General features: G+C 39.1%; 2 protein-coding genes across 2 annotated transcripts in view; one reads left to right on the forward strand and one right to left on the reverse strand.

The window, feature by feature from the left end:
- USH2A (usherin) overlaps positions 1-25,125 on the reverse strand; it is an 890,339-nt gene that overhangs the window by 303,685 nt on the left and 561,529 nt on the right. Inside the window, exons 41-42 of the mRNA XM_043922807.1 lie at positions 16,286-16,914; positions 9,816-10,150 (exon numbers count right to left, since the gene is read on the reverse strand). Of these exons, the coding sequence (XP_043778742.1) occupies positions 9,816-10,150; positions 16,286-16,914 (964 nt within the window). The remainder of the gene's footprint in view (positions 1-9,815; positions 10,151-16,285; positions 16,915-25,125) is intronic.
- LOC122707385 (Y-box-binding protein 1-like) lies at positions 2,606-4,154 on the forward strand. The gene has a single exon (XM_043922810.1). The coding sequence runs from the start codon at positions 2,743-2,745 to the stop codon at positions 3,715-3,717; it is 975 nt and encodes a 324-aa protein (XP_043778745.1). The 5' UTR covers positions 2,606-2,742; the 3' UTR covers positions 3,718-4,154.

The raw sequence follows: 25,125 nt of genomic DNA on the forward strand, positions 1-25,125 counted from the left end.
TGCCTAAAAGCAACTCCCAGCAGAAGAGTACCCCAGACACCCGCATCCGCCACCAGCAAGTGGGGATGGAACGGAGAGGAGCAGGCGGCATTGCTTAGGGTAAGGACCGGGCCTGAGTGCCCTGAGGGCAATCGGAGGGAGCTAACGTGAGACAGCAACTTAAACTGTGGGATAACAAGAGAGAGAGAGAGAGAGAAAATTAACCGGCCCGAACACACTGCCGGCAGGCCGCAGAACAAAGGGACTGAGCAATTCCAGAGAAGAGCTAGCCGGAGGCAGAGCGGCCCATCCCCCGCCGGAGGCAGGAGGCAGGGGGGAGGGGAAAGGGGCAAACTCGGCCCCAGAGATGGCACCCCCTACCAAACTGCAAACAGGCTCCCAGTTTCTAACCAAAGACTTCCTGAGATTCTGGATGGTTGACATCTGCCAGGAGGGTCTCGGCTAGAGACTAGCTCCCCAGCAGAGACACAAGGCGCACTGACCAGCGCGCGGAAACTGAGGCTGGGACCGCGGAGGGGATAAGGCGCACCGCACCCGGGGAGAGTGTGCTGGACAAGCTCCTGACTGCCTGAGCTGCTTGGCCGGGGAAGGCACAAAACGCAGGCCCAACGGAGTCTGCGCTTTTGTGGAATACCTGAAAACTGGAACCGCACACAATGCAGGGCCTGCTCCATATAGAGCAGCCCGGAGCCTGAGCAGTGTAGACGGGGAGAGCACACACCCGTGAGCGGGGCAAACCCAGTGTGGCCGGAACACTGAGAGTGCTCCCCACACACAGTGATATCTGCCTGCAGCGCCCCTCCCTCCCCGCAGCGCGACTGAACCAGCGAACCTAAACAAGAGTCCACCTCCGCCCGCCTGCGTCAGGGCGGAAATTACACACTGAAGAGACCGGCAGACAGAAGCCAAATAAACAAAGGGAATCGCTTCAGAAGGAACCGGTGCAACAGATTAAAATCCCTGTAGGTAACAATGACTACACCGGAAGGGGCCTATAGGTATCGAGAAGTGTAAGCTGGAGCAAGGAGCTATCTGAAACTGAACCGAACCCACACTGACCACAACAGCTCCAGAGAAATTCCTAGATATATTTTTACTTTTTTTTTTAATTAAAAAAAATTTTTCTTTTCTTTTCTTTTCTTTCTTTTTTAAAATTTTTTTCTTTTATTTTCTCTTAAAATTCCCTATTACTTCTCCATTACTCCTTAACTTTCATATTCATTTTCATATATTTTTACTATTTTTTAATTAAAAAACATTTTTTTCTTTTTAATTTTTTTCTCTTATTTTCTTTTAAAGTCCTCTATTACTCCTTAATTTTCATTTTCATTTCACTATAACCTTGAAAAAAAAAAGAGGCCCTATTTTCAAACCGAACTTCATATATATTTCTAAAATTTTTTTGTGTTTTTGTTTTTAATATTGTATTTTTAAGAGTCTAACCTCTACTCTAGATTTTTAATCTTTGTTTTTCAGTATTTGATATCAATTTTGGACACTTAAGAATCCAATATTCAGTACCCATTTTTACTCAGGAGTGTGTTGATTACTCTCTCCCACTTTTGACTCTCCGTTTTCTCCCTCAGATCACCTCTATTTTCTCCCTCCCCCTTCTCTTCCCAGTCCAATTCTGTGAATCTCTGTGGGTGTCTGGGCTATGGAGAACACTTAGGGAATAGAGAATTGCGTAGATCTGTCTCTCTCCTCTTGAGTCCCCCTTTTTCTCCTCCTGCTCATCTCTATCTCCCTCCTCCCTCTCCTCTTCTTCATGTAACTCTGTGAACCTCTCTGGGTGTCCCTAACGGGGGAGAATCTTTTCACCATTAACCTGGAAGCTTTAATATCAGTGCTGTATAGTTGGAGAAGTCTTGAGGCTACTGGAAGAATAAGACTGAAATCCAGAGGCAGGAAACTTAAGCCCAAAACCTGAGAACACCAGAAAACTCCTGACTACAGGGAACATGAAGTAATAAGAGGTCACCCAAAAGCCTCCATACCTACACTGAAACCAACCACCACCCAAGAGCCAATAAGTTCCAGAGCAAGACATACCACACAAATTCTCCAGCAATGCAGGAACATAGCCCTGAGTGTCAACATACAGGCTGCCCAAAGTCACACCTAACACATAGATCCATCTCAAAACTCACGACTGGACACTCCATTGCACTCCAGAGAGAAGAAATCCAGTTCCATGCACCAGAACACTGACGCAAGCTTCCCTAACCAGGAAACCTTGACAAGCCAATCGTCCAACCCCACCCACTGGGAGAAACCTCCACAATAAAAAGAAACCACAGGCCACCAGAATACAGAAAGCCCACTCCAGACACAGCCATCTAAACAAGATGAAAAGGCAGAGAAATACCCAGCAGGGAAAGGAACATGAAAAATGCCCACCAAGTCAAACAAAATAGGAGGAGATAGGGAATCTACCTGAAAAAGAATTTAGAATAATGATAATAAAAATGATCCAAAATCTTGAAAACAAAAAGGAGTTACAGATAAATAGCCTGGAGACAAAGATTGAGAAGATGCAAGAAATGTTTAATAAGGACCTAGAAGAAATAAAAAAGAGTCAATTAAAAATGAATAATGCAGCTAGTTCGATCGGTAGCGGGAGCGGAGAGCGGACCCCAGAGAGCCCTGAGCAGCCCCACCGCCGCCGCCGGCCTAGTTACCATCACACCCCGGGAGGAGACGCAGCTGCCGCAGCCGGCCCCAGTCACCATCACCGCAACCATGAGCAGCGAGGCCGAGACCCAGCAGCCGCCCGCCGCCCCCCCCGCCACCCCCGCCCTCAGCGCTGCCGACACCAAGCCCGGCACGACGGGCAGCGGCGCAGGGAGCGGCGGCCCGGGCGGCCTCACATCGGCGGCGCCTGCCGGCGGGGACAAGAAGGTCATTGCAACGAAGGTTTTGGGAACAGTAAAATGGTTCAATGTAAGGAACGGATATGGTTTCATCAACAGGAATGACACCAAGGAAGATGTATTTGTACACCAGACTGCCATAAAGAAGAATAACCCCAGGAAGTACCTTCGCAGTGTAGGAGATGGAGAGACTGTGGAGTTTGATGTTGTTGAAGGAGAAAAGGGTGCGGAGGCAGCAAATGTTACAGGCCCTGGTGGAGTTCCAGTGCAAGGCAGTAAATACGCAGCAGACCGTAACCATTATAGGCGCTATCCACGTCGCAGGGGTCCTCCACGCAATTACCAGCAGAATTACCAGAATAGTGAGAGTGGGGAAAAGAATGAGGGATCGGAGAGCGCTCCCGAAGGCCAGGCCCAACAGCGCCGGCCCTACCGCAGGCGGAGGTTCCCACCTTACTACATGCGGAGACCCTATGGGCGTCGACCACAGTACTCCAACCCTCCTGTGCAGGGAGAAGTGATGGAGGGTGCTGACAACCAGGGTGCAGGAGAACAAGGTAGACCAGTGAGACAGAATATGTATCGGGGTTATAGACCACGATTCCGCAGGGGCCCTCCTCGCCAAAGACAGCCCAGAGAGGACGGCAATGAAGAAGATAAGGAAAATCAAGGAGATGAGACCCAAGGTCAGCAACCACCTCAACGTCGGTACCGCCGCAACTTCAATTACCGACGCAGACGCCCAGAAAACCCTAAACCACAAGATGGCAAAGAGACAAAAGCAGCCGATCCACCAGCTGAGAATTCGTCCGCTCCCGAGGCTGAGCAGGGCGGGGCTGAGTAAATGCCGGCTTACCATCTCTACCATCATCCAGTTTAGTCATCCAACAAGAAGAAATGAATATGAAATTCCAGCAATAAGAAATGAACAAAAGATTGGAGCTGAAGACCTTAAGTGCTTGCTTTTTGCCTGTTGACCAGATAACTAGAACTATCTGCATTATCTATGCAGCATGGGGTTTTTATTATTTTTACCTAAAGACGTCTCTTTTTGGTAATGACAAACGTGTTTTTAAAAAAAAAAAAAAAAAAGCCTGTTTTTTCTCAATACACCTTTAAAGGTTTTTAAATTGTTTCATATCTGGTCAAGTTGAGATTTTTAAGAACCTCATTTTTAATTTGTAATAAAAGTTTACAGCTTGATTTTTTCAAAAAAAAAAAAAGTCAACAAACTGCAAGCACCTGTTAATAAAGGTCTTAAATAATTGTCAAAAAAAAAAATGAATAATGCAATAAATGAGATCAAAAACACTCTGGAGGGAACCAACAGTAGAATAACGGAGACAGAAGATAGGATAAGTGAGGTAGAAGATAAAATGGTGGAAATAAATGAAGCAGAGGGGAAAAAAGAAAAAAGAATCAAAAGAAATGAGGACAACCTCAGGGACCTCTGGGACAATGTGAAACGCCCCAAGAAGAAGAAGACAAAAAGAAAGGCCATGAGAAAATACTCGAGGAGATAATAGCTGAAAACTTCCCTAAAATGGGGAAGGAAATAGTTACATAGGCCCAAGAAACCCAGAGAGTCCCAAACAGGATAAACCCAAGGTGAAACACCCCAAGACACATATTAATCAAATTAACAAAGATCAAACACAAAGAACAAATATTAAAAGCAGCAAGGGAGAAACAACAAATAACACACAAAAGGATTCCCATAAGGATAACAGCTGATCTATCAATAGAAACCCTTCAGGCCAGAAGGGAATGGCAGGACATACTTCAAGTAATGAAAGAGAATAACCTACAACCTAGATTACTGTACCCAGCAAGGATCTCATTCAGATATGAAGGAGAATTCAAAAGTTTTACAGACAAGCAAAAGCTGAGAGAACTCAGCACCACCAAACCAGCTCTTCAACAAATGCTAAAGGATCTTCTCTAGACAGGAAATGCAGAAAGGTTGTATAAACATGAACCCAAAAAAAAAAAAGTAAATGGCAATGGGACCATACCTATCAATAATTGCCTTAAATGTAAATGGGTTGAATGCCCCAACCAAAAGACAAAGACTGGCTGAATGGATAGAAAAACAAGACCCCTATATATGCTGTCTACAAGAGACCCACCTCAAAACAAGGGACACAAACAGACTGAAAGTGAGGGGCTGGAAAAAAATATTTCACGCAAATGGAGACCAAAAGAAAGCAGGAGTGCAATACATGTATCAGATAAAATAGACTTTAAAATAAAGGCTGTGAAAAGAGACAAAGAAGGACACTACATAATGATCAAAGGATCAATCCAAGAAGAAGATATAACAATTATAAATACATATGCACCCAACATAGGAGCACCACAATATGTAAGGCAAATGCTAATGAGTATGAAATGGGAAATTAACAGTAATACAATAATTGTGGGAGACTTTAATACCCCACTCACAACTATGGATAGATCAACTAAACAGAAAATTAACAAGGAAACACAAACTTTAAATGACACAATGGACCAGCTAGACCTAATTGATATCTATAGGACATTTCACCCCAAAACAATCAATTTCACCTTTTTCTCAAGTGCACATGGAACCTTCTCCAGAATAGATCACATCCTGGGCCATAAATCTAGCCTTGGGAAATTCAAAAAAATTGAAATCATTCCAGTCATCTTTTCTGACCACAGTGCAGTAGGATTAGATCTCAATTACAGGAAAAAAAATTATTAAAAATTCAAACATATGGAGGCTAAATAACACACTTCTGAATAACCAACAAATCATAGAAGAAATCAAGAAAGAAATCAAAATATGTATAGAAATGAATGAAAATGAAAACACAACAACCCAAACCTATGGGACACTGTAAAAGCAGTGCTAAGGGGAAGGTTCATAGCATTACAGGCTTACCTCAAGAAATAAGAAAAAAGTCAAATAAATAACCTAACTCTATGCCTAAAGCAACTAGAGAAGGAAGAAATGAAGAACCCCAGGGTTAGTAGAAGGAAATAAATCTTAAAAATCAGGGCGGAAATCAATGCAAAAGGAACTAAAGAGACCATAGCAAAAATCAACAATGCTAAAAGCTGGTTTTTTGAAAAAATAACCAAAATCTACAAACCGTTAGTAAGACTCATTAAGAAACAAAGGGAGAAGAACCAAATTAACAAAATTAGAAATGAAAATGGAGAGATCACAACAGACAACACTGAAATACAAAGGATCATAAGAGACTACTACCAGCAGCTCTATGCCAATAAAATGGACAACTTGGAAGAAATGGACAAATCCTTAGAAAAGTATAACTTTCCAAAACTGAACCAGAAAAAAATAGAAGATCCTAACAGACCCATCACAAGCAAGAAAATCGAAACTGTAATCAGAAATCTTCCAGCAAACAAAAGCCCAGGACCAGATGGCTTCACAGCTGAATTCTACCAAAAATTTAGAGAAGAGCTAACACCTATCTTACTCAAACTCTTCCAGAAAATTTCAGAAGAAGGTAAGCTTCCAAACTCATTCTATGAGGCCAGCATCACCCTAATTCCAAAACCAGACAAAGATGCCACAAAAAAAGAAAACTACAGGCCAATATCACTGATGAACATAGATGCAAAAATCCTTAACAAAATTCTAGCAAACAGAATCCAACAACATATTAAAAAAATCATACACCATGACCAAGTGGGCTTTATCCCAGGAATGCAAGGATTCTTTAATATCTGCAAATCAATCAATGTAATACACCACATTAACAAATTGAAAGATAAAAACCATATGATTATTTCAATAGATGCAGAAAAAGCCTTTGACAAAATTCAACATCCATTTATGTTTAAAACTCTCCAGAAAGCAGGAATAGAAGGAACATACCTCAACGTAATAAAAGCTATATATGACAAACCCACAGAAAGCATTACCCTCAATGGTGAAAAATTGAAAGCATTTCCCCTAAAATGAGGAACAAGACAAGGGTGCCCACTCTCACCACTACTATTCAACATAGTTTTGGAAGTTTTGGCCACAGCAATCAGAGCAGAAAAAGAAGCAAAAAGAATCCAGATAGGAAAAGAAGAAGTGAAACTCTCGCTGTTTGCAGATGACATGATCCTCTACATAGAAAACCCTAAAGACTCTACCAGAAAATTACTAGAGCTAATCAGTGAATATAGTAAAGTTGCAGGATATAAAATTAACACACAGAAATCCCTTGCATTCCTATATACTAACAATGAGAAAACAGAGAGAGAAATTAAGGAAACAATACCATTCACCATTGAAACAAAAAGAATAAAATACTTAGGAGTATATCTACCTAAATAAACAAAAGACCTATACATAGAAAACTATAAAACACTGATGAAAGAAATCAAAGAGGACACAAACAGATGGAGAAATATACCGTGTTCATGGATTGGAAGAATCAATATTGTCAAAATGGCTATACTACCCAAAGCAATCTATAGATTCAATGCAATCCCTATCAAGCTACCAATAGTATTTTTCACAGAACTAGAACAAATAATTTCACAATTTGTATGGAAATACAAGAAACCTCGAATAGCCAAAGTAATCCTGAGAAAGAAGAATGGAACTGGAGGAAACAACCTGCCTGACTTCAGACTATACTACAAAGCCACAGTCATCAAGACAGTGTGGTACTGGCACAAAGACAGAAATATAGATCAATGGAACAGAATAGAAAGCCCAGAGATAAATCCACGGACCTATGGACACCTTATCTTCAACAAAGGAGGCAAGGATATACAATGGAAAAAAGACAACCTCTTTAACAAGTGGTGCTGGAAATACTGGTCAACCACTTGTAAAAGAATGAAACTAGAACACTTTCTAACACCATACACAAAAATAAACTCAAAATGGATTAAAGATCTAAATGTAAGACCAGAAACTATAAAACTCCTAGAGGAGAACATAGGCAAAACACTCTCCAACATAAACCACAGCAGGATCCTCTATGACCCACCTCCCAGAATATTGGAAATAAAAGCAAAAATAAACAAATGGGACCTAATGAAACTTAAAAGCTTTTGCACAACAAAGGAAACTATAAGCAAGGTGAAAAGACAGCCCTCAGAATGGGAGAAAATTATAGCAAATGAAGCAACAGAGAAGGGATTAATCTCAAAAATATACAAGCACTCCTGCAGCTCAATTCCAGAAAAATAAGTGACCCAATCAAAAAATGGGCCAAAGAACTAAACAGACATTTCTCCAAAGAAGACATACAGATGGCTAATGAACACATGAAAAGATGCTCAACATCACTCATTATCAGAGAAACGCTAATCAAAACCACAGTGAGATACCATTACACGCCAGTCAGGATGGCTGCTATCCAAAAGTCTACAAGCAATAAATGCTGGAGAGGGTGTGGAGAAAAGGGAACCCTCTTACACTCTTGGTGGGAATGCAAACTAGTATAGCCGCTATGGAGAACAGTGTGGAGATTCCTTAAAAAACTGGAAATAGAACTGCCATATGACCCAGCAATCCCACTTCTGGGCATACACACCAAGGAAACCAGATCTAAAAGAGACACGTGCACCCCAATGTTCATCGCAGCACTGTTTATAATAGCCAGGACATGGAAGCAACCTAGATGCCCATCAGCAGACGAATGGATAAGGAAGCTGTGGTACATATACACCATGGAATATTACTCAGCCATTAAAAAGAATCCATTTGAATCAGTTCCAATGAGATGGATGAAACCATTATACAGAGTGAAGTAAGCCAGAAAGATAAAGACCAATACAGTATACTAACACATATATATGAATTTAGAAAGATGGTAACGATAACCCTATATGCAAAACAGAAAAAGAGACACAGATGTACAGAACAGACTTTTGGACTCTGTGGGAGAAGGCGAGGGTGGGATGTTTTGAGAGAATAGCATCGAAACATGTATATTATCAAGGGTGAAACAGATCACCAGCCCAGGATGGATGCATGAGACAAGTGCTCGGGGCTGGTGCACTGGGACGACCCAGAGGGATGGGGTGGGGAGGGAGGTGGGAGGGGGAATCAGGATCGGGAATACATGTAAGTCCATGGCTGATTCACGTCAATGTATGGCAAAAACCACTACAATATTGTAAAGTAATTAGCCTCCAACTAATAAAAATAAATGGAAAAAAAAAAAAGAATATACTTTGAAAATGAAGAGACGGATTGTATAGAGAATCATTAGAGAATATTGATTGTTGTTTCAAGGTTTTTTGTTCCTGTTTAGTCACTAAGTCGTGTCTTCACTCTTTTGTGATCCCATGGACCATAGCCTGCCAAGATCCTCTGTCCATGTGACTCTGCAGGCAAGAATATTGGAGTGGGTTGTCATTCCCTTCTCCAGGGCATGTTCCTGACCCAGGGGTTGAACCCCTGTCTCCTGCACTGGCAGGCAGATTCTTTATCACTGAGCCACCGGGGAAGCCCCTTCAACCATCTTTAGTTCCTAGAATATCATGATATTTTTACCATGATAAATTTTTCATGGTTCCATATGTCAAGATACACAAGATGAAACTGTATGAAAGTTATGAGTAAGGCTGACACAGAGTATGTGGGAGAGGAAAGGATTGGGAACCTGAGGTTAGCAGATGCAAACTATTATACCTAAATTGGATAAACAACCAGGTCCTACTGTATAGCACAGGAAACTATATTCAATATCCTGAGATAAACCACAATGGAAAATCATATAAAAAAGCATATATATATATGAATAACTTAATCACTTTGCAGTCAGCAGAAATTAACAAAACATGATAAATCTACTCTAGTTCAATAAAAAAAGTCACAAATATGAATATCCAATAAGAAATTAGTTCTATGTTCATATGTGAGGAAGAGCCTCCTCCCTTCCTTCCTGGAGAGAGAAGATCACAACAAAATACAAAAGCATCATTGCTGTCTCTTACCTCACATCAGGTCCGTTTGGCCTGGATGGTGGCTGCCAGGAAATCCCAACATATGATTCACTTAGTGGAACCACGGACAATGGGCCAAGATCCTGCGGCAGGGCAGGAGGGGTGGTCACGTGGGTAGGGAAGCTCTCTGTGCACCCCCCTAGATACCCGTTACCCCCTGAGCAAGCCACAATGGTGACGGAGTAATTAGTGAAAGGAATCAGATGAGTAACAACATAACTTAACACAGAAGAAGTAACATTGGTGATGGTGATGTGAGGGTCAGGCATGCGGATCTCATAGTTAAGGATGTCTCCATTCAGGATGAGTGGGGGCTTCCAAGTGACCTGAAATAAAAGAAAAATTAGAACCAATGTGACAACATAGGAACAGAGCAATTGCGGAGGTTCACAGGGCCCGGCGTTTTGCCCTGTCTTGTTTTCAGTTAAGTCACTGTAGAAATACCCACTTTTGACTCAGCCCTTTACACTAGACAGTAATGAAGAGTTTTTAGATCAATTAGCAGTCCACCAGGAACTAAATGAGATGCAGTTTCCTGGGTTGGGCTGTTAGTCTGGAGACTTTCTAAGACTGTCAGACTAATACACACCTCAGTGATTCATCTCCACCACGGGTGTCCGGAAAGACGCAGAGCACACACATGGAGAGAATTCACACATCCACACGCATCAGTGGGGCAGCAGCAGGATTTGAGAGTGTCCTTCTTTATAACTCAATTAGACGAAATATCAGAATTCCTTGTTTTGCATTATAAGTGTGTATTCTAAACATGTCACTATTCTTTTTTTGGATGGTGGTGGTGGGAGTGCAGAACTCATTCTTTGCATCTTCTGAGAAAGTGAAATTGAGCTTCTGAATCTCACTAGTGCATAATGTAGCAAGTAACAGCAATAACAACATATCCTTTTCGCAAAGAGAAGAAATGTGTGGAAAGCTTTAAAAAAAGCAAGTAAAAAATGATCCTGTTTAAGTCATAGACATGAACGTCAGAAGAAAGAAACAATGTTTTCTAATAATGTTTAATGTTCTTTTTCTTCTCTGACTAAATATTGTAAGGGCATTGTGCTAACCCACTCATGCTCTTATAGGGGGAAAAGACCCTAGAAAAATGCACATAGGTCATTAAAAATCCATTATTTATATGCTATCCTGCTTCATCTCTTTTTTCTTGCCTTGCAATGTTCCTTAAATTTTAGAGTGTATATTTCATCTTCCAAATAGACTAAGTTTCATGAGAACAGAGCCTAAATTGTACATTTACTTAATGCCAAATACTCAGTGATGGAATTTAACAAGTAATTGCAGTCATGGCTGATGGCATTATATTTTCCTTGGCATACAGCTATTTTGATAATTTAAACAAGTTTTCCACAAAGTGATATATTGATACCTACACTTATAGTTCTATACAAAATTAAAGTTTGAAATGTGTTATAGACAAATTAGAACAGAGAATGATGAACTAAAATTTTCTGTCTTAAAGGAAAAAAGTTTCCTCTAGGAGCAATTTAACCTGAGATTTTCGTAGGGTACTCTTACTAATTGCTGGAGACAAAATAGACAGATTGAGGGCAGGAGAAGAAGGGGGCAACAGAGAATGAGATGGTTGGATGGAATCACCAAATCAATGGACATGATTGAGTCTTGAGTAAGCTCTGGGAGGTAGCGAAGGACAGGGAAGCCTGGTGGGCTATAGTCCATGGGGTCGCCAACAGTTGGACATGACTGAGTGACTAAACAACATGTCATTTGGGCAGCTGCTTGATGATTACAGTCCTAATTTATAATTAACAAGGACTTGGCATCTACTGAAATTTTACTACATGGCTTGAAATCATTGCTGATTTTAAAAACTTCTAGGAGAAGAGAGTTCCAAAATGTGCTGGTGAAGACAAGTTTTAGATGTGTTCCTTATGAGCACAGAGGATTTGCCTGGATGGAGGAGAGATCAAAGAGGCCTAAATTAAGCAAAGTTTATAAAGCAGACATAGGATTCTATTTATTTTGGTGGTACAGTGTTCTTTGTGGGCTCAAGAAATGAGTCAAGGTCAAACTTACAGGGCTTCCTGTTACTTGCAAATAAAAAATGGAAGGGTTATCACAGCTCAGTTCTACCTGACACACATGTGGAATGCCACTTGCCTCTGGAACTAGAATATTCTGAAAGTTCAGGTCAAGGCTTGGCAGTCCTTGAAAGAATTCAAACTTCAGATGCAGTCTGTGTTCGCAGTTGAGCTGAGAGTGAATTGATTTGGAACTCGGTTATTGAGGCTAAGAAAACACTCATAAAATAAAAATCTGCATAAGATATCAACCTGCAGAGATTAAGAGATGTGATGTAATGACTCTGAAGACAGTCATTTGAAAAGCTGAAAAATCCCTGTGTTTTCTACTATAAATGTTTGCATCCAGAAATTTGCTATTTTTCTCACTTAAAAAGTTAAAGACTTAGGAAGATATGTCTTTTTGACAGTACTGAGTTAGAAGACATGAGTCTACTTCCACAGAAAGTTTTTAGAAGGAATTTAGAGCAAGGTGGAGAAGGCCATTGTCATTATAGTGAGTAGGCTAACAGAAATGGTATCTAATTTGATCATCCTCTTGAAAACATCCTGGAGCTATTACTAAAAATAAATGTGACCAAGCTTTTTAAGGAGCCAGTTAGTGAAATATTGGATTCTATTCTTTCCAATTCTTAAGACTACTTTATTATAGTGTGGCCAAAATATGTGAGATTAAAACTTTCAATTTAATTTCCCATAGCCTTTTATTTATCTATTGCTCATATGAAGGATTATAAAATATTGTTGCAGCCCCCAAAAGTCAGACTAAGGACCATGTTCCTGGCTTAATAAGCAAAAGATGTTCTGCAAAAGAAGACTTTTACACTGAAAATTTTAAAATAAAGTGTCATTTATGGCTTAGAATAAAATGTTTATTTTAGAGATGCTTTATTGATGACAATAGTTTCTTTAATTTGTGTGGTTCTTAATTGCTTGGATTTCCATTTCTCTGTTTATTTACTATATATTTTCATAAGATAGGACAGGTGGGTAGGTGTTTAAGGAACTACTGACTTTAACCTACTCAATCAGATCTCTGAAGTGTGGCCCTAAACAATTAAGGCACCTGCATGATCCCGGTCGTCAACAAAAATTTATGAAGGTGGTTTAGTTGATTGGCTTCAGGCTTGAAAAAAGTAACACACAAACAATGTAATTTACTTCTAATTTCTTTAACTCCATCAAATCACATTTTAAAACTACACATAGCTAACATATATAAAATAGATAGACAGTGGGAATTTGCTATATGTCTCAGGGGACTCAAGTCAGGGCTCTGTGACAACCTAGAGGGGTGGGCTAGGATGGGAGGTGGGTGGGAAGCTCAAGAGGAAGGGAACATATGTGTACCTATGACTGATCCATGGCGATCTACAGCAGAAACCAACACTATTGCAGTTATCCTTCAAATAAAAATAAAGAAAAAAAGAACTTTACGAATAAGAGTTTTTACAAAGATCGATATAATGGGCTGAGACTGGGCTAAGAGTAAGTATGCTTGTTCAATTTGCTAATATTTTATTCTATTTAGAAGTTTTGGATCTATAGCATAATTCTAAATTAGAGCTTGATTAAACCCTCTTTTACAGGTTTTGGTATTTTTTACCAACTTTATATGATGAAATGCATTTTCTTAAATGAATAAATGCAACACCAAAGTGTGTGGCTTTCACTTTTTCAGATAACACAACCTCTTTGACATTAAATGTTGTTTTCCTTATAATCAAATAAGATATTAATAATATGATGTGCAAGTTTCCCCTTTTTCTTTTTTAAAATTTTATTGAAGTACAGTTGATTTGCAATGCTGTGCTAATTTCTGCTATATAGCAAAGTGATTCAGTTATTCATATATATATATACACACACATATATATATTTTATATTCTTTTCCATTATGGTTTATTATAGGATATTGAATATAATTCCCTATGTAGGACCTTGTTGTTATGCAACTTTCCCTTCTTAAGGCTCATATCTATGCCAAGTCATAGCTCATCTTTTTACACTTATTAAGATGTTACTTTGGGTTATTTTCCAGTTGGCCTAAGTATGTGAAGTTTCCTTGTTTTCCCTATTAGACTGCAAGTTCTTATAGGAGGAAAGGTGGTGAAAAGACCAGATGGTGCAAAATGGTAAGAACTAGAGTGAAATACCAGTCCAGTTCCTGTATTATCTCTCAATCAACTGGTAGTCTTTATTCCTCTTAACCTGACTTGTTTTTCCCCCAAGTTTTTTTTTTTCCATTTCTGAGCATTTTATTTATTTATATTGTTTTGTCTAAAATGTACACTCCATGAAGGTAAAGATTTTGTCTTGGTCTTACTGTGTCCTCAGTGCCTAACAGAGGCACTCATTAAGATGTGTAGATGCTCAATAAATGTTGGTAGAACTGAAATTATTATTGTCAATAATATTATTGACAATTTTGCTCATCCTAATATTTAGAATGATTCCATATGGTAAATGTTGAATGAACCTTTTAGCCTATATATTAAAGACCATGCTTCTGTTTCTCAGATTTTATCCATCTGCAATTTTAATTTTCAAATCTTATCTTTTATAAAAAGAAATCACAGTACTGTTGTCACACTGCCTGTTTACCAGATAAGCAGTGTCATTAGAACACCTATTCTGGCAATCTGAAGATCTTTCTGAACCTTTCTGAAGGTGAGCAAATAATTCTGAAGCATAAATATGTTGTTTTAATATTATTTAAATACATATAGTCCAATACTAGATTCAGCTAAATAATCCTGATGACTCTCTTCATTGATAATTTTTGATTTTCTAGTTATAAAGTAAGGATTAGTAACAGGTATGAATTTTTTAAAAAATGAGCACTAGTGTACTTTGTCTGTATATTCTAAGCACCTTCTTAGAGACTTTTAGATTCCAGGCCTGGTGAGTGTCTGTGAGATTCTGCTCTCAAACCAAGCTAAATCGTACTTTAGCAGGTTGACAAGCCATGCACATTGTTTAACATTCTTGGATGAGGTTACAAAATCAAAAGAGGAAGGGAAAAAAAAGGATGAATGAAAAAGCCAGGCAGCTTACTTTGAATACTTTTGATCATCATTTATAAATGCTGAATCACATAGAATTATGCACTGAGCTATTACTTTTCTGAAAATATTTGTCATCTTTCGGATTTGCCTAGCTATTAAATCTTTGTTAGAAAGAATCTAGAAAAAACGTCCATTACCTAGCTTTGCCTTTGTGAAGGACTCTGCTTATGCCACATCATATTGATTGGTACTGCTACCGAAGTTTTGCAAAATTCCCTTAGGATTAAAAAGAAAAGTCATTTCTGGAATGATTAATAACTCTAGGTTTGTTTGGGGTTTTCCTTTGGTTTGTTCTGCTTTTCCTTTGAATGAAGAACAATTCTTAAGATTGCCCAATTCATATAGTAAACACCATACATCATGTCCTTCAAATTGATTTCCTTTTGATGTTTTATCAACAGAATTCTATACATTTGAGATGTTTCTATCAAGAAGCTGTGTTGCTTTGACCAATCTCCTGCGTAAACTCATGAAGGCAGACTTTGAAACACAGATTTTAGTATGTAGGTTCAATTAAATTTCTTCAATGATTTACACTATTTCGCATCACCCAGTGTTTGCTTTTCGTAGGCACGAGAGAACACACAACAGCGATTCAAGTAATAATTTCAACAGATGAACTTTGCTGTTATGCAAATGTCCTTTGTTTTGTGCTCTGGCGAGCAAGCTGCTGCACCAATGCTTTTGGCAGTAGTACAAGACTGAATCCATGGAAGCATGTGTGTATTTACACAAAAGAGGCTTCTAAGCTACAAAACTCCCTCCTGTTTGGTTACACTAATTTCCCTTGAATGAAGTTTGTATGCAAGCCAAAACAATGGTAGTTATCCTAGCCTCTAGAGTTCATTCCCAGCAGAATGAAGTGAATAATTGAACAGTTCCTAAATAGCCCCGTAATCTGCTATTTTTCTTTCTTTCCCCCATCCTCTTGATTCTTTGATCATTAAAAAAAAAAAATCAGAATATTGGTAATTGGAACTTTTGTTAATACACTAATCCCTTCCCCCCGCATTTCCCCACCTCTTCTCATTTTCTGATCTATTTAGATCTGACGTGGTGGTTAAGCTAAGCATCCCAGGGTGGCATTCAAAGGATTTCAGGTGTGTGCGGCAAATGGAAGCATCTCAACAATATAATTAAGGGGATTCAGGGAGAAATGAAAAACTGACATCAAATTCGAGAGAGTTTGGGCCAAAGGCCAAAAACCCAGTTTCTCCAGTGATTGCCTAAAACAACACATGTGTGCGTTTTGTCAGTAGATGGCTCTGTTTAACACGGAGTCAATGCAGGGTACATTCCTAGTCTGCAGAGCAGACACTTAGCTTCTTACCTTGGCTGCGTTGGGTCCTAACACATCCACCTCGGGGGGCTGCACCCCAGCAGGTCGCGAGGGTCTCGTGGTCACTTCTGCCCAATCACTGCTGTTTGTCCCTCCATCAGCAGTGCTCATTAGCACTCGATACTCATATTTTGTCCACGGACTAAGAGCAGAAGTCTTGTCTATAAACCTCCTGGGATGACTTCCCGGGAGAGTCACCAGGGTGGTGACTGCCTCCTTCCCTTGGACCCTTCTCTGGATGGCGGAGTTCTCCACCAGGCCGTTGGGATGGGTAGGGGGTTGCCAAGATATGATCACGGATGTTGGGGTATCAGAGAACAGCTCTGGACTCAGGATACCTTCTGGTGCATCTGGGAGTGTCCAAACGGTCTGGGAATCTGCTGACAGGGAACACCCTTTTGAAGTACAAGCTTCTACTTGAAACGTGTAGGCCGTATATGGGCGTAAATGGGTCACTGTGCCATTAGTGACATTTCCAGAAGTTTTCAAGCTGAGGCGGCCATGTTGGTAAATGTTATAATGGGTAATGAGCCCGTTGCACTTTAAAGGATGCTGCCAGGTGACCAGTATCATTCTCGACTTCTTGTCCAGAATAATTGGAGGGTCTATAGGTCCAGGTTCTATAAAGTAGAAAGTAAGTGGTGATACGTCTTGGAAACTTCCCACCCCTCAGAACAGAACTAAAATCAGTGATCACTCTCCTCCCAGAATATGAAACTGGACACAGTAAAGGCCATTGGGTAAGTGGCCAAGTGTCATATAGGCAAGGCTCATGACTGCTTTCCTCTTAAATGTGTAAGATGCACTTGTTGAACATTATTGAATTCAATTGCCATTTGCTCTTGTAAGATAACTTTATTAAATCATTTCTTTTGATTAAAACTAAGGATTCCCCAACATCACGAAGACTCTTCTGAAATAAAGACCTTAGGAGAGAAAGACACAAGAGGGCAGCTGTAACCAAATTTCACAACTTACGCCCCATTTTTCTGGAACTCTGGTAACTCATTATAATCAATAACACTATCATAACAAACCTGTATATTTTATAGCCCAGTAAAACCCTTCAGCATCTCTCATTATATATTCCATATTATCCCCGGGTCTGTTTATCATTCTAATCCATGTTTTGCAATTTATCTACTCCCTGTTAATATTATAGGTGATTTTTTACTGTGACTGTGACAGAAGCTGCCGATTTAGCTCTTTCACCTACTGATAAATAAACAATGCACAGATCTGACCTTTAGGTTAACAGGTTTAATGCTTGCTCCACTCAGCACTCTAACTGATTCAATTATCATAAAGGTTCAGGAGGCTCCATGAATACTGAAAAAGGCCCACCATATGCCCGCCTAGGTGTTGTGGAGCAGCAAATATCCTGCAGCCCTCCAGAGAAATTCCTTAATTGTAAATAATTTCACCATGCGACACACTCAAGTCACCTTGAATGCAAACCCCTCAGCCTGCGGAGGCAAAGTGTTATTTAAGCTTTACTGGGCTGCGTTAAATTCTGCAATTTGAAGGGCTGTTAAGTTTTTCAATTGAAATTTCATTTAAAATGCAGGTGCTTTTTATTATATTGAGGCTTTACTGCTCTCTAGGTACAAGCAAGAACATGGTGCAATAACACAAATCTGGCTCAATCACTGATCAGTAACAGCTGTAATTCCAGAACATTTAGCATTCTTATAAACCACGGCCTGAAATCTATAAATTGCTACAACAGATCAAGAAAAATCCTATATCCCCCTTTTCTGCCCACAGCAATTTGAACATTTATGCGATTTTTCTGTGAACATTAGATTTTATGGAAAAATCTTTAAAAAAGATAGACTTGGATTTAGTAATTGTTTAAAACAGCACTGATGATGTGTGTGTGCGATTCAGTGTTATAACCAAGGTTTAAATTTTAAACGCAACCACGGCTTTGCGGAGCCAAGGACCACAATCATAGCTGGTGATAGGAGCATATTTTTACACAACATGATTCACATATTTGTCACCAACTGGACTGATGGTAGAATCATAATTACTTTTAGAGACGAAAGCTGTTACACTGCACTAACCCTGAAATCAAGCCATTTCTGACAATTTGGTAATGTACCCTATTTGAAGAGAAAAATCCTGAAAGTACAGTGATCCCTAGATGGATCACATTTTTCGTTTCAGTCTGCTGTTAGCTTTCATTCTGAAGCTTTCGTCAAACCACTGTGACATTTCTTGCTTTTGCTCCCCGGTACACAGCGGCAGTAGCAATTATTATATCAAAATAGGAATACAGATCCTTTCTTATTTATACTTGTCATCCAGATTTGGCTCTTTCCTAAAGAAAAGCAAGCGCAAGTCTTGTAAGATATCAATGTTGTTTTGTAAAACGAAATCCTCTGAGATTGGGGTCCATAAAATCAATGGTGGAGAATCGAGCCTTTCAAGTCTAACCCTAACTCACCCTTCCCTGTTCAAAAAAGAGTAATATACACTTAAAAATCAGAATATTTTTCTATTAGGGTTTTCACAGGGGTCTTGCATAATTATTCATCATATGTGCATTATCAAACTGTGAGCTTCTTCAGGGAAAAGTAACAATGATGCAGTTTGTTCTCTGTTATGATGGGGATAAACCTTTTATTTCTCTTGACTACGATGATAGTGTTATCAGGGAAACATCCAGGATAATGAGATGAACTGGCACTTCAAGCCCCTACAGAGCACAGCCTTTCCTTAAAGATGATCTCTTATCTTGGGCAAGAAGAGATGTTCAATTTCAATTGCATGATTTTTCCCCCTTAAAACCCAGAATACATTTTATTAGCTTCTCGCTCTAGCTGAGTAGGCTCCCAGCTCTTGTGGCAGGAAGGGTCCTTAAAGTCGGTGACTCAAGAGAGGATGCTGAAAGCAGCTTAATTAGCTCCTTTGGCTAAGGAAGTGTTAAAACCCGACTCCTGGCACGCTTTCAATTTAGTGCTTTAAAATGATAAGCCGAATCATCTAATTCTATATACAAATCAACCGGCGTGCCACTGCATGGTTGAAAGGGTCACCACAATTATGTAAAACATGAGTAATAACTATAATTGGGGTAGTTTGCTAATACAATAAAAAGCTCTGAACATGAGAAAAGTTATGCTCACAGCAGTAGCTATCACTTTCTAAAGTAAGAATTCATGGATGAAATGACATGAAAAAGATGGTTATAAAATTTTAATGGAATGATAAAAGGCAAAAGTCAGCCTCTCAGCTGAATTCTTAAAATCCCTATATATCACAATCAGCTCCTTAACTGTAAAATCAATGTGGAGTATAACATGTTGTCAATGCGGCTGTCACTGGAGGGGAGACTGGAAGTATGACAGCCACACAGCTCAGCTGGCGAGTGATGAAAATACAACCGTACAGCCCTTTCCATGGGTGTAATTGTTTAGAGAACTCCCCTCCTGGAGCGGGGAACGGGAGCATCCTTTCTGTTCAGATCACTGATTCATATTTCAGGCTGTTTCATTATAGCATTAATAACGGAAAGTAGTTTCATTTTGGCAAATGAAATTATCTTTTATGGGAAACGATTTCCCTCATCAGCTTCAAAAGTTCAGCCCCAGCCTAAAAGAGAGTAATGAGATTGTTCACAGAGGGGTCTGCTTATTTATTTTTATACTCAGGTGTGTATGTTGGGAAGGATGGGTGCGTGTGTGTGTGCGTATAAATGATTTGAAAGAATAAACAGTTGCAATGACACATCTGTTGTGTGTATATAACGGTTTTTAAAGTGGTTTTCACGGGTCTTCTACAAACCGTTTGCTACTAGAGTTACCCACACTCACTCACTTTTCTTGGTTTTCTCATTACTGCCTTGAAGCCGCTTTTTGCTATTTTAATTAAAAACTCACTTGGCTTAAAAGCTCTTTTTCAGTAATATTAACTCTATAAATGAATATCCTCTAAATCTGCCAGTGAATTAAAAACCAAGGTTTTACATGGTAAACCTTTACACGGCAAATACATGGACATAGATTATACACAGCAGTATGCTCTGTGCTAATTGTTTGTACAGTCTCTTGCTATTCATTGTGAAAATGTTAGCAGAAGAGTGGAGTGATGGATTCCATTCCCTCTTTAATCATGAATTCTTTTATCAATTTATTATTTATACCCCCAGATACTTCCCAAAAGGTGTTTTTTGACAGCTTATAATAAAAGACTTAAGTAATAGGACCAATAAATTAAAGATAAAGAATAATTAATCTTGTGATGATACAGAGGTAAAATCATTGTATCCCAAAACAAATATTACAAATGGGCACCGACATTTGGCATGTATGTGAATATTCAGCTTCTAGACAATTGACAAAATAGGAAAAGGGCTGTGTAACAGGGCATCATTGCTTAATAAAAGGAACATCTGAAGACTACAAGGTTGCTTCAATTAAAAGGATACAATTTATAGTCTGCAAGTAGGTGAGCTGGTATTGGGGAACTGTTTTCTCTATTTCTCCTGAGACCAGGACAGTAGAGGAAGATTAGGAAGAGTGTTTTGTCTTCTAGAATGGGGACTTGTTGTATGGTGAACGGTGGTGGATTCTTTCTTGAAAGTTTGGGGCAGAGAATGAAATGTGTGAATGTGAAAATTCATGAAGGAAGAAAAAAGTCCTAAAAGAACTAGAAGTTCCAAAATCAGAAGAGCAGTGGGCTTTATGTGCCCAAAACAGATTCAAGAATTCAAGAAGGAAATGAAGGTCAGGTGGATAGAATTTTTCATTAATTGACCCTTTCAAATGATTTTTCTTTCAAATAATTTTTCTGTTGGTCACTTTTGGCTTTTGATCTTAGGATATAAAAATAAGACTATAAAGATACTAATTTGTTTTATAAAATCTGGAAATGCAAGAACCTGGAGGGGGGGAATCTATGCAACAGGGAAATAAACTATTGTAGGGACATACATACAGAGCCACTTTGCTCTCAAAATCAGCAGAATGATTTACTTTGCATCATGGATTTTCTTTTGTGGGTAAAATAGAGACTACATCGCTGTTTGCAAGGATAAACATGTCAGCATTCAGAAGTTAATATTTAAAGCAATTAGGAAACAAGTTTGGAATAGCAAAGTAAAATCATCATACCAGCACTACTGAGACTTACTGCTCACATTTCTTCATTAAATAAAATAAAATCTACTGATATAAATATGTGCCACCTTCATTTACAAATGTTTCTGTTTTTCTCTCACTTAGAAAACTGTTAAAATGCAGACTGACTTTAAATTCTAAAACACACTAATAAAAAGATCTTTCCCATGCAATATTAGTTGTAAAATTTAAGTACTCTTAAAGGCACAAAGACACTTATTAAGTGATTGGAATATCCCCCTCTAGAAGTACAATAGCATGATCAACTGATCACATTTCATACCACAGCTTTACTTCCCCTGTCATCAGGACTCGCTGTTCTATCCATTACAGTTTGTGAGAATAAGAAGAAAATATGTTTTCCTTTTGGAAGTCTTTCTAGATATCTGTCTTCCTTTTGAAGTAGCACATGGTTTGGGCTAGCAGAAACCTTTCTGATTAGAACACTCATTACCCCGGTCAAGACAGAATGACAGGGACAGCCAGCAGGCTGCCTCTGACCAAGGCAAGGAATGAGGATCGCCTTTGGCATTTCCTCCTCTAACATCTGCCTGTCATCCTCACCCTTCTGGTCTCATATTCAGAGGCGGACATACAGGCAGAGGATTCTACAAGCTGCCCTATCTCCTGTGTCAGTGGGCACCTCCTATAGCAATAGCTTTCCTGGCCTGGACCAGTGGCGAGGAAGTAAATTTGAAATCTGATATTGATGTGAACCCCAAATAGAAATCATTCTTATTTCCCTCCTTGTGTTCTCCTCTGGGAAGGCTTTCCTGACACCCAGAGTTGTTGGGAGAAGCTCTCCTCTGAGCTTGCCCTCATCTTCGAGCACAGTACTCTATTGTCTTACTGTATCTTCCCAGCAGACAGTGGATGACTCAAGTAAAGAACTGTCCTATTCATCTTTGTAACTTTCAGTCCTTCCAGCATGGTAGGTACCCAGTTAAGATTTGCTTGCTTAAGTTTTCATAAAAGTGAAAGTGAAAGTGAAGTCACTCTGTTGTGTCTGACTCTTTGCGACCTCATGGACTGTAGCCTACCAGGTTCCACTGTCCATGGGATTCTCCAGGCAAGAGTACTGGAGTGGGTTGCCATTTCCTTCTCCAGGAGATCTTCCCGACTAAGGGATTGAACCTGGGTCTCCCGCATGGTAGGCATAGTAGACAGATGCTTTACTGCCTGAGCCACCAGGAAAGTCAGTAGTTTCATGGATTTGTTTATATGAAACTCTTTTTAATCAGTACTTTAGCAATTTGCGGCACTTGTTCTATATCAGACCAACCACCAAGCACTGGATCTACAAAGATAAATGAGACAGAACCCTAGGTCCTAAGAAATAACAATTCAGAAGGAGATATTGACGTTGCACAAGTAAATATAAACCAAAATCCTAAGGTAGAAATGAGGAGGGAAGGGTTCACAGAGAAGGTACCATTTGAACTGGGACTTGAGGGATGAGTAGAATTTTGTTTGACAACAAACGAGGCAGAAAAGTGCTCTGTTAGATATAGATTTCAATGAATGTCACAAGGTCTTTCTCTTTTACTTCAGAAGAAAGATTACTGCTTTATAAATTGCTATGAGAATCTTAAAGATGAATGAGAGGGAAAAACTGCTCAAAAATGCTAATGAGAAAAGTAAAATAGGATCCAGATACTATATCCTTTGTTCACAGTGCATTGAAAGTATGGGAAGGAAAAAACAATAAGAACTAATATAATAAGTAGATACAGTATGTTAATACTACTGAAAATCTCACTGTGTTGGTAATATATATCTTTCTATTTTTTAGCAGATTTCAGTCAAAGATCATGAACAATGAGTCTGTTAGCAAAATAATGAACACACGAGAAAATTATTTAAGTAAATCTAGAGAATAAACTAGCCAAATCCTACAAATCTTACTTAATAATGCATTTTAGGTGAATGGTTAAAAATATATATGTGGAGTTTTAAACTATAAATTTAGCAAAGTCATTCAATTTTTAGTCTTTTAAAAATATATGACAACTAAATGGTGAACTCCGGAAAAAATTTGTCTTCTCTGTTTTGTTTTGTTTTAGAGGTAGATGAGTGATTTTTAGAAAAGAATCTCATTTTCATCAGATTGACCTAATTGTTTGTGTATACAAGTTTGTTATTAAAATGACTCAAATAAAGAGATATTTCATATTTTGATCTTGGTAGCCAAGAAACTCTGGAAGAAAGCTGAATTTTACTAGTCTAGGGAATCCATATTTTTAAGGAAGAGTGAGTTATCTCATATTTTACAAAAATCTGCCTACATTTTTGTAGGCAGAAAAAGGCATGCACAGTTAAACTGAAGTTGGAGGAAAATTTCCCTTCCAGCCAACTTCGATTTTACAGCCTGCACTGCACGGAAAACAATTGTAGACACTCGAGAGAGGGACAAATAATACAATCAGAACAGACGGCTATTTCTTATTAATAGATATCAAAAAGTTTCAGCTGATGGGTAAGTGTCTTCACGTTATTAATCCCATGCTTCTAAATCTATCACAATCTTAGTGCATTTTTGTAGGCTGCAGGCATGTTGGGTACTGAGACTGCCAGAAGCATGTTAAAAAAAAAAATCATGCGTTGTTTGTATTTATCTGGTTACAAATAGTCGAACACAATACTGACCAAGTTGGCTGGAACAAACATCTTTTATTAACACAAGTTTAACTGGATTTAAAATATTCATAGGAAATGTGCATTATTATTATTTGGCATAAGCACACTAGATTTTTAAAAATGCATGGAACTGGATATTGGTGGCCCACTGATGTAAATGACAAATTATTTGGAAAAAAAAAAATCTATTAAAATTCCTCACACCCCTTTCTCCATCTCTGAGAACCTGTTTTAGCATGCAAGCATTTGTTTCTCTAGCTCTAGGTCATTTTCTGCCCAGGTTTCTCTTTCTGCTTTCAGCTGTATCACAGACTTGATGAAATCACGCTCTCACAGTATCATATGAAAAACACTGCTACTGGTGACCTTTTTTTGGCACTGGAAAGTTTGAGGGCTTTGGCTGATGTGGAAAGGTGCCTACTGATAGTATGAAATTTAAATGTGGGTATGAGATGACTTCTCTGTTTCATTCTGTAAGCTGATATGTAGAATTTCTACATTGGAAACTGCACTTTGCTGAATGGGAGGTGCTGGTTAGGATCAAGTTTGAAGTGTAATCCCGGCATGGAGCTGTCAGCATGGGTAGTTTTATAATCAAGGCTTTGAAGCCTTGACAGAAAAACTGCTTCTGCCCAGTGCCAATCCCTCTGTCTTTGTCAACTCAATTGCACATCCTTTCAGAGATGGTATCCATCTCCACTGACACCCAAAATATATAGGCCATTGTCATTATGTCTAGGGGTGAGCATGCACTGTTAAGTGAACCTGGAAGGGCAAACCGGCAGTCTTTAGTCCTTTGCTGGGGTGTGTGACTTCACAGGTGAAGCAGGAGAAGGAAGAGGTCAGTGTTTCAGAGAAAGGATCTCAATGAAAATGATGACTGGGTTTCAGGAGTTAGGACCTGCTATATAATCAAGTGTTACTAATTCTTAATGAAGGAAGATGAAGGGTAACACTATTCACTTTGATCTCAGGCCCTAAAAGCCACAGAGATGGCCAAATCTCCGTGCATGAAAATTCTAAACACTTACAGAGTCTGTAAAAGCTCTTTCATGGTAAAATGAGGCA

This window comes from Cervus elaphus, chromosome 14 (assembly GCF_910594005.1).
Source record: "Cervus elaphus chromosome 14, mCerEla1.1, whole genome shotgun sequence".
NCBI classification, from domain to species: domain Eukaryota; kingdom Metazoa; phylum Chordata; class Mammalia; order Artiodactyla; family Cervidae; genus Cervus; species Cervus elaphus.

Bases quoted from the DNA above. Each gene is read 5' to 3' on its own strand.
- LOC122707385 (XM_043922810.1), top strand. From the start codon at position 2,743: ATGAGCAGCGAGGCCGAGACCCAGCAGCCGCCCGCCGCCCCCCCCGCC.